Raw genomic sequence first — 16,135 nt, forward strand, 5'->3', positions numbered from 1 at the left:
GTATCATCAAGAAAACCTCTACTAGTCAGCCGATCCTGAAGACTTTCTCTTCATGAGAGTTTGCAAAGCCGAATATTTTAATGAAATTGTGAACAATGCATTCGACACATGTGATACATATGAAATGCAATGACTGTGGAACACAGTACCATAGGTGACAAGATGTGCCTGAATTTGGTGAAACTAGATACATCCTTTATGCTTGGTTTTCATGATTCAGTTTTGCAATATTTTATTCACGGGGAAGTGCACAGATCTCATAAGGTGATGGAGGAGAAGTGAAGCCAACAGCAGGGGTGAGATCAAAATGAGTGACGCCAGGAGGTGGGCAGAAGCTGAATTTCTGCATAAGACTCGTAAAGAATATGAACAGCTCCATCTTGGCAAGGTTTTCACCAATGCAGATTCTTCGACCTGCAAAAAACATGTGGGAGAGTTAAATAAGGAATTAATGGCGCATTTCCCAGCCTTATTTCTCCTTATGGGAAAAACTCCATGTGTATGTATTTCGAAAACACAAATCACCTCATATGTATTACCAAAACATTGATGATTCTTATATTACGTATTTATAGTGTGTACTGATGGTAAAAGAAGTAGACAATCATAGGTTACCTTTAAGAAGGAAAAAAAATCAGAAGTCTTCCCATTTGTGATTAACTTAAAAAACACGCAGACAACAGGTCACACCTGCGATTTCAATGTTCTTTGGGGCATATCAACAACAACCGGCGATAATTATCGCTGAGCACACTTAGCGCTCGGAAAATTATCGCCGGCTAGCGCCGATTTTTATCGCTGAGATAGCGTGCTGTTAGCAACGCTTATCTCATCAGCGATAAAAATCCTAGCGCTAACTGGCTAACGTGAGATTATAGCTGGAAACCCAGCGATAATCTCACGTTAGCTAGTTGATAGGGACTCACAAACTTAGCCATGATACCCACCTTCCATAGAATATCATGGCTAAGTCAGTCCTGAAGCTGGTGTAAGGAAAGTAGCGATAACAGGGGTTCATAGCGTTAGGCTTGCTGATAGGAGAAATGTCGCTTAGCTACATTTCTCCTGTCATGCCAGGTCAGGAACGCCCACTTTGCATCTCATTGAGATGCAAAGCTGGTCGTTAGGAATCCTGACACTAAAGCAAGGTTTCACACGTTAGCGTGACCTTGCTGATTAGACGATACAATTATCGCCGCTTTTCGGCCGAAAATGGCCGCAAAAGCAGCGATAATATTTTTATCGCCTGCTTGTTGATATGCCCCTTTGCTCCCTTAATCTGGTAATGCTAATTGATATGAGGCAAGATTGAAGATTGCCATTATAAAACTATTAGACTAACACTAGAATTGTTATGGGGTTTGATAAAGCACAAACATAGTTCCAATGAGCAGCTAACCCTAAAATAAACATTTCTCAACATTTAAGAGCAGCAAACATTGCACTAAAAGAATTGGTTTTAAAGTACGCTTTATGCATGCTTAAAGCCATTTGTTTTTATATTGTTTTTTTAGAAGCGCTTAAAGTAGGAACAGGGCAGCAGTTCCCCAGCAAGAAAACCTCCCCCAGAGCAGAAATACCGGCCTCCACCATTCCACCACGCCCAGTAGCCATTCCGGCCCTAACAATCAAGTTCTAATCAGAAGGGTTGGATTATTGGTGGTCCCTGATGAAATAAGCAGCAGGATGTTATCTTTGGTCCACGAGGAGCATCTAAGCAAATGAGCAATGAAACTGAAGATTAGATATGTGGGGATGTGCTCGAATCCATGGGAGTTGGAGTGATTTCAGGTTTCAAATGTCGGTTCCATTTTCTATTTTTCTTTTGTATTTGGATGGGAGTCTGTTGTTGGTCAGTTGCTGCTGCATTTGGAAGCTGGCCAGTGTGAGATTACATTGTTCGATCTTATCGGGATAACAAACTCTTGCAACACTGAGGGGCATTTTCACAAGGAGCTATCGCCGAATTAATGGCACTTTATCTCAGTTGTGATAAATGTAGCTCCCCATTCACAAGCTGGTGTAAACAGCCCACAGCACCAGTTAACCTGTGATAGCAGCCGCAAAAAACATTGCCACAGAAGACCCACACAACTATCGCTAATGAGATGCAGAATGGGCGTTCCCGTGCCAAAAGCCGCGACAACATCACACCACAACATTCTCAACAACCAGCCACATCGGCGATAAAAACACAAAACAGGCGATAAGGCGTGTTAGCAACAGGAAATTTACACCTGCTCTGACCTGGTGTAAAGTCGGATGGCAGCCTGCACCACAAAAGGGAGACCAGCCCAGGGCCACATCGGAAGGGCAACAGATGCCATGGAGCCACCATCATCATGCGGCCCGGACACCCAAGAGGGCCGCAACACCCACCGACACCACCCCCGGACCCCAACCCACACCCGGAACACCCCCCCGACCACCACAGATGCAGCACAGACAAAGACAGCAGACCACCAAGAAGCATACCAGCCGCACAGACCCTACATCTGACAATGTCACCGTCCACCACAGGCTGAAAGGGACAACCATCCTACGCATCCCGACCATCATCGCCTAACTGGCCTAAGGCACCAACACAGCGGACAACCAACATCCCACCCCACACCAAGCTACTGGCTTGGCTGCACCTGTTGGCCCCTGGCACCCCCAAACAACACCCGCCAGAGTCAGAGGAGTCTCACAGCCAGCCACATCCAAGTCCCACACACCTGTCCTGGACATCACCATCTCCCTGGTACCCCAGTCCCCATACGTCCAACACCATGAGCAGGTCACGATGGAGACCAAACAAGGACCATAGGCCCTAGCAGGATGCACACACATGTTGGGGGCAAACCACAGCACTCATGTCCTACCTGTGCCCCCTGGTGACACAGCACACAATCACCGCAGGCAACAATAAAACACAGTGGAACCTCCAACAATGTCGCCTTCAAATACACAGCCAGTGTGCATGTTTCCGTCATCCTCCAACCGTCCATCATCAACCAGCGTACCCAGGATGGCAACAAGGGAAATGCACAGACCCTTGGCAAGTTCAAAATGAACACCCCACTCACCTCAACTCCACAACCATGCAAATCACAACTCTGGCAATGCACAAGTCACAAAATCACAACCAACATGCACAACAACATGCCCACCCACCAGACACAACAGAACAACTCACAATGGTTACCTGGCCAAGCCTTGAACATGATCCATCAACGGCATGGCACCTCTGCCACACAACAGCCGAATGTAGGGAGAGGTGGCAACCAGGCATGTGTGAAGGATGCAGTAGTACCATGATTGGGAAAGTACACAATGCCAAGAGTGGCGGAGATGTGCTGGACAGACCGCAGTATGCTACACACACCCATATCCATGGCAACATACACCTCTGGTGTATGCAGTGTAGTGGACAGTGGACGCAACCATGTCACCACAGCCAGTGGGGGACCTCACAGAAATCTTGCCTGTTACGCCCCCCCCAAGCGTGACCGCAGTGGGATGGCCCGGCGTATGCCACGCCAACGTAGGGGTGTGAATAAAAAGCATGTAGCCCTGGGCGTGGTCCTCTTCCAGAAAGCCCAACCTCTCTGCCAGGGCGACGCCTCTCACCCCGCCACAAGGCCAATGCCGTCCTCGTAAGCGGAGTTGCCTGCGACGCTGTACACCTGCGGACCCCGGCACACTGGACCAAGAACCAGTCAGGGCCGCCCCTGTGCAGCCAGGCCTCACTGATCACCTGCCGATACCAAAGTGTGTCAAGGAGGGCCCACCATGTACTGGCGCAAGCTCCAGGCAGAGTCCACACCAGTGGTTGCACGGAGAGGAGTAAGAGGAAGATGCGTCTCAGCCCGGATGAAACCCGGGTCATATACACGAAGGTGTCTGAACACATGGTGCCACTAAACCTGAATTACGCAGGCCGGTGGGGCCATCCAACCTATGCCGGCGACACTCGGTGAATGGCCCGTGCTGACTGCTGCCTCAGGCCTACACCACGGTCAGGTAGGTCACACATCTGGAACTGAGTCTTGATTATACCATGGCAGTGAACACCATTTAAGACATAGGACAAGTCACTATACTCACTTCGATGTGGTGCCAACAAGTCTTTGCATGGCATCACAACCACACGTGTCTGTTGGCCTATGCGGACTACTGCCCTCGGCCTACGCTGTGCACGAATGGTCACAGATTTGGAACTGAACATCGGTCATTCAAAAGACAGAATACATGTCATCACATGCATGGAGAGGCGTAAGAGGATGATGCGTTGCAGTCCGGAGGGAACAGGATCATCGTTACGGAGGTGATCGAACACTACCGACAACTGCCCTTGTGTCACTAACTCTGTGCCTCCCCAGCCAATGACACATGGCTATGGGCCACTGTTGACCGCTGCCTCCGGCCTACACTGCGGTCCAGTAGGTCACAGACTCTTCATTTTGCAATGGATGAGTTCATATCAGCGTACCAGTATCATTGCAGACAGCATCCCCTCTCAGCCCTGGTGCCACTAAGTCTGTTCCCCGGCAAACATGTACACTCTCTGGTCGAACTTTGGTGGTGTCTGAGTCTATGGACTAGGGGGAAGTTTTCATCCCCATGTAGCTGATACCAAATTGGTGGTGACAACGAGGCTGTCGCATTTCACTCCTCCATATGCTGCTTCCGGATAAAATCAAACCTTTCGGCATCATGCCCTAGAGGACACCTTCCACTGTCCCCCAAAACCCTCCGCAGCATACACCTCGGACATTGATGGTGACCCGCTCAGGTCACATGGCCCATCTGACTGCACCGCAAGTCACCGTCCCGTGGCTGGGTGTCTGTGCCGGCCGCCGTGCCGGCAGCTGTGCATCCGGGGCCACTAACTCTGTACTTGTCAGGTCCGGGACCCCTTCTTCTGAGATATTGGATGGCCCCTAAAGCATTGGCATTGGGGTCATCAATGCCATTTCTCTGTGTCCCTGTGCTGTACTCAGCCTCCGGGCCCAACAGCGTCCCGCCAGGGCTCACACATCAAATCGAGTCCTGACCGGCACGGACGTGGCATCACCGCAGGAGGCACACGCCACCACCACAAGGACCACCTCCAACAGCCATCTGCCACAGTTGACACAGTGGTCCTGACAGACTTACAGAGTTGCTCAGACATGTCGTGGATGCCATTATCGGCCTGATACCCAACTCAGCACTCCAGGTGCCAGTGACTCAGTGCATCACAAGCCATTGTCCGTTACTGATTGAGTTTTGAGCTGTGGAGAGGTTGCGCAGCTATGTCATCTCAAACAGTGTAGGGGCCCTGAGACATTGATGGGAAAGATGATGCAGGTATGACACACCCCGCTGCATCTGCATCAGGTATGTATCAATGGAAAACAATCCGATACTTTTTCTTCACATGGGTACGCTCATCTCTAGTGTCCCATCCCCAGTGCAGTGCAACTCACGGACACTTCTGTTTGCATGTTGGCTGTCTTCTGGACTTTCTCCTGATCCCTCCATGTTGCTCAGCAGTTGACTCTTTTATGCATGTGTTTTCTGTTTTCGTTGTACTGGTGTCTGATGTTCAAGTGGTTGCCAGCACCAGACATTCCGTGCGGAATGGCCTACACTCACCGCACACACATCCAGCAGAGGCGTCACTGTACATGTGGCCCTGCCAATTTAGGGGGCCGGGCGCATGTGCCAGTAGCCAGTTCAACATGATATCTGCGTGTGTCCCTGTGATCTTGTTGTATGCATGAGGGCCCTGGGGCCTATGCCATTACACTGTGCTGTGTACATCGGATGCAGATGTGTCACCGCAGGCAGCGGGTTGGAGCTTGGACATGTAGCTTTGTCGTCACCCACTCAATTCGTAAGGGGAGAGTCCAGGGCCATCGTACGCAGAGCCAACATGGGTGTGTGACTGCTATTTGAGTGCCCCTACCCGTGGTTATGTACTGTGAATGTGCATCTACATGTGTCTCTATGGCAGTGTGGGTCTCCTTAGTGGGGTGTTGGTGGCCCCTGAAGGGTGATAGACACCTACGTATGTGTCCTGGTTCGCATTCCATTGGTTTGGCCCCCACCCACAAGTGTTGGGCCACCTCCTTTTGGCATGCAGGAGCATGGCATTGGGGTGCGATGTGTGGGTGGGTGAAGTGTCGTGAGCCAGATGTGCTTGCGGGTGCTTCCTGCTCTGTGGTCTGTTGCAGGCTCGTATTCTCCTCTGAGTAGATTGGCTGTCCGGGTCCTGGTGGGGGTTGCAAAATACAATAATGGGTAATCCGAGCACAGGCAAATAAGTCAAAACAATAATTAAAGTCCAGATATCAATCTTGATTAGATTCTTCTTTAGTTTATTTCAGGCTTGTCTGTCCAGTGTTCGAACCACACAAATTGCCCAGGTGGGAGTTGCGTGGGATATCCATGTGCTGTTGTAGGGCGTCGGTGTTTAGGGTGTGGTGGTCCTCTCCGGCATCACTGATGTGTTGTATTCTGTGCTCTGCAGAAGGTGTTGTGTGCCCCTCTGCGATGTGAAGGGGAGGTGCGTATTGACTTTGTGTTGACATATATGTTGGCGCATTGTGCAGGTTTGCATGCGGACTGTATGGCAATGTACATTGTGACTGTTTGGGGGGTGCTGGATTCTTCTGTGGGACAGTGTACATTTGGTCTACATGACGGTTGTGAGGTCGTATGCTTACATTTCCATTTCACAGATTCCGGCTCTGTCAGACATAGTAGGCATGTTTCTGTGCATGTGCGGAGCCAGTTGTGTCTGTGTTCTGCAGTGTCGACTATGCATGTTATTCCTCGTTGTCATCAATGTAGGTGTGCTGTTTGTGCTATGTGTGTGTGCTGCAGTGCTTTCTGTAAACGTAGTACAGTAGTTATTGCCAAATAAAAGCACATAGTATTAAGGACAAAAAATGAAAAGGGTATCATTAACATACCTTTTGATGACTCTAGAAAAGTTTAATTTCTTGATTGGGAAGTTCTCTCTCTAGCTGTAAGAAATCAGGAATTCCTGACCTTTGCATTTTTGTGTGACGCCCTAGGCTTGTACCAGGAATAGGGCGTGTATACAACTCAGACATTCTTTATTTGAATATAATAGGTATTTCAGAACAGGGATAATGCATTTAATGCTGATTGGCCAAGTTATCCTACTCCTATTTTGTTTATAGGACTTATACATTAGAAATAAGTGGTATTCAGTGAAAAAACAGAGTTGGTAATGTCGACTTACACTAATATTGAGTTTTAAATACCGTGACACAGAAATATTGACAGCAAGAATATCGTAGTCAAGAATATCGACTTTAAGGTAGAAAATATCAATTTTAAATATATATATGTTATTGATATCATTTGCAAAAATATAGTTGTTTGAATATTGATTTTTTAATTAGTGTTACGTATTTTAGTATATATTTTAAATGTATGTGATGTAATATTTTGTATAAGTATTGTTTATGGTATACATGTGTTACAATTTAAGCATTTATTAATTTTATTTTAATTACGTTTCGCTCTTTTTAGTTCCATAGTGGGTTGTGGGTTCATAGGGGAATGGGGTGGGAAGTAATTTAATTTAATTATAATAAATTAATGAATACTTTAGATTTATTAATATTTCTTTAGTTGAGATTTTATAATGTTACTTGTGTTTTTAATTTTTTGGGTTAAATTTGAGGTGCGGGTTGAGGGGTTTATAGGGGTAAAGGGCAGAAAGTAACGTATTTTTAATTAATTAATAATTAGTTGTTAGTTAATATTCATTAATTAATTGACAATTAATTAGGGTAATTGTGTAATTAATTTTAGGTGTGCGTTGTGGGGTTTATAGGGATAAAGGGCTGGAAGTAATTTATTTTTACTTAATTAATAATGAGTTGATAATTAATATTAATTGAATAATTTACATTTAAATATGACAATTGTGTAATTAGTTTTAGTTACGGGTTGTGGTGTTTTTAGTAACCATGGGCGTAGTGCTTCGCTCCGCCCGCGGAGTGTGCGTAGTGGTGCCCACTCCGCGAAGTAGGCGTAGCAGGCAGGCTACGCACATGCCACGGCGGATTGGAGTTGCCCGCCACCCGCCTCCCTTCCGCCCTCTTTTAAATGCCCTTATAATCTATAAAAGCATGTTAAAAGTAATTAAAATGACTTACCTGAGCAGCGGCGTCCCAGGGCTCCTCTTCTTGCTCTATCGCCGACTTCTTCCTCACAAATGCACATGCTCAGTAGATAGTTATAGTTGGGATCTAGTTTCTATAGGAAAAGTGTTTTTTTCTTTTCCCAATACCTTTGGTGCCGGATGCTGAATTTTCGCGAAATTTTCAAAACTTGCGGGCCACTCCGGTCAGCTCCTATCCTGAAAGTTTCGGGGTGATTTGCCAAGTGGGGGCTGAGAAAAAATGGGGTCTCAAAACGTGTTTTCTCTGTGTTATTTCCCATAGGAAACCTTAGACACATCTACAGCCTGAATTGCAGAACGGAATTACACCAAATTTGGCAAAAAGGTAGCCCTTGGTTCTGAAAGAGACCTTTTTTTAAATGGTGTAAATCCGTTCAGTAGTTCCTGAGAAATTCAAAAAATAGAGGTCGAAAAATCAATTTCCCATAGGAAACTTTAGACACAGTTAAAGCTGAAACTGCTGAATGGAATTACACCAAATTTGGCAAAAAGGTAGTGCTTGGTTCATAAAGCGAACTTTTTTTTAAATGGTGTAAATCCGTTCAGCTGTTTTTGAGATATTAAAGGAAAAAAATCTTTATATATCTGGACGGGACCTAACTACACAAGCACGAGCTTGGCTCTAATTGACTGCCAACACTTCAGTCCAGGAAGTGTTGGCAGCCATCTTGGTGCAATGATTTTTAAGTCTCGCATAGCGATGCAGCACATGCGCTGTCACTATACAAACACCACTGCACTGCTCTAAACCCTGAAACACTACCCCAGCACGACACCCTACATTGCCCAAACACCACTGCACTGCCCTAAACCCTGAAACACTACCCCCAGCATGACCCCCTACACTGCCTGAACACCACTGCACTGCCCTAAACCCTGAAACACCAACCCTAGCACGACCCCCTACACTGCCCGAACACCACTGCACTTCTCTGAACCCTGACAAACCACCCCCAGCACGACCCCCTACACTGCCCGAACACCACTGCACTACCCTAAACCCTGAAACACCACCCCCAGCACGACCCCCTACACTGCCCGAACACCACTGCACTGCCCTAAACCCTAAAACACCACCCCCAGCATGACCCCCTACACTGCCCAAACACCAATGCACTGCCCAAAACCCTAAAACACCACCCCCAGAACGACCCCCTACACTGCCCGAACACCACTGCACTGCCCTAAACCCTGAAACACCACACCCAGCATGACCCCCTACAATGTCCAAACACCACTGCACTGCCCTAAACCCTGAAACATCACCCCCAGCAAGACCCCCTACACTGCCCGAACACCACTGCCCTAAACCCTGAAACACCACCCCCAGCAAGACCCCCTACACTGCCCGAACACCACTGCACTGCCCTAAACCCTGAAACACCACCCCAGCACGACCCCCTACAATTCCGCAACACCACGGCTCTGACCAAAGCCCTGAAACACCAGCCTCAGCACTACCCCCTATACTGCCTGAACACCACTGCACTGCCCTAAACCCTGAAACGCCAGCCCCAGCACGACCCCCTACACTGCCCGAACACCACTGCACTGCCCTAAACCCTGAAACACCAGCCCCAGCACGACCCAATTCACTGCCGAACACCACTGCCCTTAACCCTGAAACACCAGCTCCAGCAAGACACCCTACACTGCTCGAACACCACTGCACTGCCCTAAACCCTGAAAAACCACCCCCAGGAAGACCCCCTATACTGCCCGAACACCACTGCACTGCCCTAAACCCTGAAACAATAGCCCCAGCAAGACCCCCTATACTGTTCGAACACCACTGCACTGCCCTAAACCCTGAAACACCAGCCCCAGCAAGACCCCGTACACTTCCCAAACACCACTGCCGTAAACCCTGAAACACCAGCCCCAGCAAGACCCCCTTAACTGCCCAAACACCACTGCCCTAAACCCTGAAACACCACCCCCAGCACGACCCCCTACATTGCCTGAACACCACTGCCCTAAACCCTGAAACAACATCCCTTGCTCTAAATCCTGAAACACCACCCCCTGCACGACCCCCTACTCTGCCCTCACACCACTGCACTGCCCTAAACCCTAAACACCACCACCAGCACGACTCCCTACTCTGCCCAAACACCACTGCTCCACCCTAAACCCTGAAACACCTCCCCCAGCACGACACCCTATACTGCTCGAACACCATTGCTCTGCCCTAAACCCTGAAACACCACCCCCAGCACGTCCTCCCACACTTCCCGAACACCACTGCACTGCCCTAAACCCTGAAACATCACCCCCAGCACGACCCCCTACACTGCTCGAACACGACTGCATTGCCCTAAACCCTGAAACACCAACCCCAGCATGACCCCCTACACTGCCCGAACACCACTGCACAGCCTTAAACCCTGAAACACCAGCCCCAGCACGACCCAAGTCACTGCCGAACACCACTGCCCTAAACCCTGAAACACCAGCCCCAGCACGACCCAAGTCACTGCCGAACACCACTGCCCTTAACCCTGAAACACCAGCTCCAGCAAGACCCCCTATACTGCCCGAACACCACTGCACTGCCCTAAACCCTGAAACAATAGCCACAGCAAGACCCCCTACACTGTTTGAACACCACTGCACTGCCCTAAACCCTGAAACACCAGCCCCAGCAAGAACCCGCACACTGCCCAAACACCACTGCCGTAAACCCTGAAACACCAGCCCCAGCAAGACCCCCTTAACTGCCCAAACACAACTGCCCTAAACCCTGAAACACCACCCCCAGCAAGACCCCCTACATTGCCTGAACACCACTGCCCTAAACCCTGAAACAGCATCCCTTGCTCTAAATCCTGAAACATCACCCCCTGCACGACCCCCTACTCTGCCCTAACACCACTGCACTGCCCTAAACCCTAAACACCACCCCCAGCACGACTCCCTACTCTGCCCAAACACCACTGCTCTGCCCTAAACCCTGAAACACCACACCGAGCACGACACCCTATACTGCTCGAACACCATTGCTCTGCCCTAAACCCTGAAACACCACCCCCAGCATGTCCCCCTACACTGCCCGAACACCACTGCACTGCCCTAAACCCTGAAACATCACCCCCAGCACGACCCCCTACACTGCTCGAACACGACTGCACTGCCCTAAACCCTGAAACACCAACCCCAGCATGACCCCCTACACTGCCCGAACACCTTTGCACAGCCTTAAACCCTGAATCACCACCCCCAGCACGACCCCCTACACTGCCCGAACACCACTGCACTGCCCTAAATCCTGAAACACCACCACCCGCACGACCTCCTACACTGTCCGAACACCACTGCACTGCCCTAAACGCTGAAACACCAACCCCGCACTACCCCATACACTGCCCGAACACCATTGCACTGCTCTAAACCCTGAAAAACCACCCCTTCAAGACCCCCTACGCTGCCCGAACACCACTGCACTGCCCTAAATACTGAACCACCACCCCCTTCACAACCCCCTACGCTGCCCGAACACCCACTGCACAACCCTAAATCCTGAAACTCCACCCCCAGCATGACCCCCTACGCTGCCCGAAAACCCATTGCACTGCCCTAAACACCGAAACACCAAACTTCGCACAACCCCCTACACTGCCCGAACACCACTGCACTGCCCTAAACCCTGAAACACCAACCCCAGCATGACCCCCTACACTGCCTGAACACCACTGCACAACCTTAAACCCTGAAACACCACCCCCAGCACGAGCCCCTACACTGCCTGAACACCACTGCACTGCCCTAAATCCTGAAACACCACCCCCAGCATGACCCCCTACGCTGCCCGAACACCACTGCACTGCCCTAAAACTAAAACACCACCCCCAGCACAACCCCCTACGCTTCCCAAAAACCACTTCACTGCCCTAAACCCTAAAACACCACCTCCAGCACGACCCACCACACCAAGCATGAACCCCTATGCTGCACGAACACCACTGCACTGCACTAAACCCTAGCACAACCCCCTATGCTACCCAAACACCAGTGCTCTGTCCTAAAACCTAAAGCACCGCACCTAGCACGACCCTCTATGCTACCCAAACACCACTGCTCTGCCCTAAACCCTAAAACACTACCCCCAGAATGACCCCCTATGCTACACAAACACTGCTGCACTGCCCTAAACCCTAAAACACTACCCCCAGCTCGACCCCCTAAACTACACAAACACCACTGCACTGCCCTAAACCCTAAAACACTACCCCAGCACAACCCCTTCACTACACAAACACAAATGCACTGCCCTAAACCCTAAAACACTGCCCCCAGCATGACCCCCTACACTACACAAACACCAATGCACTGCCCTAAACATTAAAACACAACCCCCAGCATGACGCCCTACACTACCCAAACACCACTGCACTACCCCAAACCCTAAAACACTACCCCCAGCACGACCCCTACACTACAGAAACACCACTGCACTACCTTAAACCCAAAACACTTCCCCCAGCAGTACCCCCTACATTTACATTTACCCAAACACCACTGCACTACCATAAACCACTTCCCCCACCACGACCCCCTACACTACCCAAACACCACTGCACTACCCTAAAACACTACCATCAGCACGACCCCCTACAGTACCCAAACATCACTGCACTACCCTAAACCCTGAAACACTCCCCCAGCATGACCCCCTATGCTGCCGACAACCATTGCACTGCCCTATACCATAAAGCACCACCCCTAGCACGACCACCTACGCTACCCGAACACCACTGCACTGCCCTGAACCGTAAAACACTACCCGCAGCACAACCCCCTATGCTACCCAAACACCACTGCTCTGCCCTAAACCCTAAAACACCACCCCCAGCACAACCCCCTACACTACCCAAACACAACTGCTCTGCCCTAAACCCTAAAACATCACCCCCAGAATGAACCCCTACGCTACACAAACACCACTGCACTACCCTAAACCCCAAAACACTACCCCCAGCACGACCCCCTACACTACACAAACACCACTGCGCTACACTAAACCCTAAAACACTACCCCCTACACTACACAAACACCACTGCATTGCCCTAAACCCTAAAACACTACCCCCAGAACGACCCTTTCACTACACAAACACCAATGCACTGCCCTAAACCCTAAAACACTACCCACAGCATGACCCCCTATGCTGCCAGAACACCCACTGCACTGCCCTGAATCATGAAACACCATCCCCAGCACAACCTCATACGCTGCCCGAACACCCACTGCAATGCCCTAAACCCTGAAACACCACCCCCGCCACGACCCCCTACGCTGCCCGAACACCACTGCACGGCCCTAAAACTAAAACACCACCCCCAGCACGACCCACCACACTCAGCATGAACCCCTACACTGCACGAACACTACTGCACTGCCCTAAACCCTAGCACAACCCCCTATGCTACCCAAACACCACTGCTCTGCCCAAAACCCTAAAACACCGCACCTAGCATGACCCTCTACGCTACCCAAACACCACTGCTCTGCCCTAAACCCTAAAACACTACCCCCAGAACGAACCCCTATGCTACACAAACCCTGCTGCACTGCCCTAAACCCTAAAACACTACCTCAGCACGACCCCTTCACTACACAAACACCAATGCACTGCCCTAAACCCTAAAACACTACCCCCAGCATGACCCCTACACTACACAAGCACCAATGCACTGCCAAAAACACTAAAACACTACCTCCAGCTCGACCCCCTACACTACCCAAACACCACTGCACTACCCTAAACCCTAAAACACTACCCCCAGCACGACCTCTACACTACAGAAACACCACTGCACTACCCTAAACCCGAAAACACTTCCCCAGCAGTACCCCCTACACTACCCAAACACCATTGCACTACATTAAACCCTAAAACACTACCCCCAGCAGTACCCCCACACTACCCAAACACCACTGCACTACCCTAAACCACTGCCTCCAGCACGACCCCCTACACTACCCAAACACCACTGCACTACCCTAAAACACTACCCCAGCACAACCCCCTACAGTACCCAAACATCACTGCACTACCCTAAACCCTAAAACACTCCCCAGCACGACCCCCTATGCTGCCTGACCACCATTGCACTGCCCTTTACCCTAAAGCACCACCCCTAGCACAACCACCTACGCTACCCGAACACCACTGCACTGCCCTGAACCGTAGAACACTATCCGCAGCACGACCCCCTATGCTACCCAAACACCACTGCTCTGCCCTAAACCCTAAAACTAAGCCTGGGCAAAGCACTACGCTACGCTCGTGTAGTTTGCGAAGTTTGCGCTACTTCGCACTACGCAAATTGCACGTACCACAGTGCAAACAAGCGTAGCGTAGTTTTGCGTAGTGCAGCGGTAATTTTTTGCTTGCTCGCGGTCCTCAACGTCAAGTTGAGCAAGCAAAATGACATCCCGGCGAGACTCTTTCCTCGTTCGCGATCAGTAACATCAAGTTGGCGATCGCGAGCGTGGAAAATAAACTTCCTGGCGAGATTCTCAACGCAAGGAGGTCATGTTTCTCATTGAGAGTAGTCGCGTATGCTCGTGACCGCTCGCGATGAGAAACAACCAGTCCGCGTTGAGAAAGCTGCTGCTCGAGTAAAAATCTACTCGAGCAGCAGAAAACTACAGCTCGCACTGTGCAAGATGCCGTTTTCAATGATTGCGCAGTGCCGGTTGCTTGTCCGCACTGTGCAATCATTGAAAACGAGATCTTGCACAGTGCGAACAGGGTACTACGCATTTCGCGAAGTTCTACGCGTAGCTCGCGAAGTGCACTTTGCGTAGCTTCGCGAAGTGCTACTTCGCGAACTACGCCCAGGGTTACCTAAAACACCACCCCCAGAATGAACCCCTACGCTACACAAACACCACTGCACTGCCCTAAACCCTAAAACACTACCCCCAGCACGACCCCCTACACTACACAAACACCACTGCACTACCCTAAACCCTAAAACACTACCCCCAGAACGACCCTTTCACTACACAAACACCAATGCACTGCCCTAAACCCTAAAACACTACCCCCAGCATGACTCCCTACACTACACAAACACCAATGCACTGCCCTAAACCCTAAAACACTACCCCCAGCACGACCCCCTACACTACCCAAACACCACTGCACTGCCCTAAACCCTGAAACAAAAGCCCCAGCAAGACCCCCTACACTGATCGAACACCACTGCACTGCCCTAAACCCTGAAACATCACCCCCTTCACGACCCCCAACGCTGCCCGAACACCACTGCACTGCCCTAATCACTGAACCACAACCCCCTTCACAACCCCCTACGCTGCCCGAACACCCACTGCACTGCCCTAAATCCTGAAACTCCACCCCCAGCATGAACCCCTATGCTGCCCGAAAACCCACTACACTGCCCTACACCCTGAAACACCACCCCCGCAAGACCCCCTACACTGACCGAACACCACTACACTGCCCTAAACCCTGAAACACCAACCTTCGCACGACCCCCTACACTGCCTGAACCCCACTGCACTGCCCTAAACCCTGAAACACCAACCCCAGCATGACCCCCTACACTGCCCGAACACCACTGCACAACCTTAAACCCTGAAACACCACCCCAGCACGACCCCCTACACTGCCTGAACACCACTGCACTGCCCTAAATCCTGAAACTCCACCCCAGCATGACCCCCTACGCTGCCCGAACACCCACTGCACTGTCCTAAATCCTGAAACACCATCCCCAACACGACCTCCTACGCTGCACGAACACCCACTGCACTGCCATAAACCCTGAAACACCACCCACAGCACGACCCCCTACGCTGCCCGAACACTGCACTGCCCCAAACCTAAAACACCACCCCCAGCATGAACCACTACGCTGCCCAAACACGACTTCACTGCCCTAAACCCTAAAACACCACCCCCAGTATGA

At 50.4% G+C, this 16,135-nt stretch overlaps 1 protein-coding gene across 1 annotated transcript in view; it reads right to left on the minus strand.

Annotated features, from left to right (window-relative positions):
- Positions 1-222: 222 nt before the first annotated feature.
- The window catches only part of LOC146816623 (cytochrome P450 2K1-like), a 415,649-nt gene continuing 399,736 nt past the window's right edge, over positions 223-16,135 (minus strand). The window contains exon 9 of the mRNA XM_085610498.1: positions 223-414. Coding sequence (XP_085466624.1) covers positions 233-414 — 182 coding nt within the window. The 3' untranslated portion in view covers positions 223-232. The remainder of the gene's footprint in view (positions 415-16,135) is intronic.

Source organism: Triturus cristatus, chromosome 6 (genome assembly GCF_964204655.1).
Source record: "Triturus cristatus chromosome 6, aTriCri1.1, whole genome shotgun sequence".
In the NCBI taxonomy this organism is placed as follows: domain Eukaryota; kingdom Metazoa; phylum Chordata; class Amphibia; order Caudata; family Salamandridae; genus Triturus; species Triturus cristatus.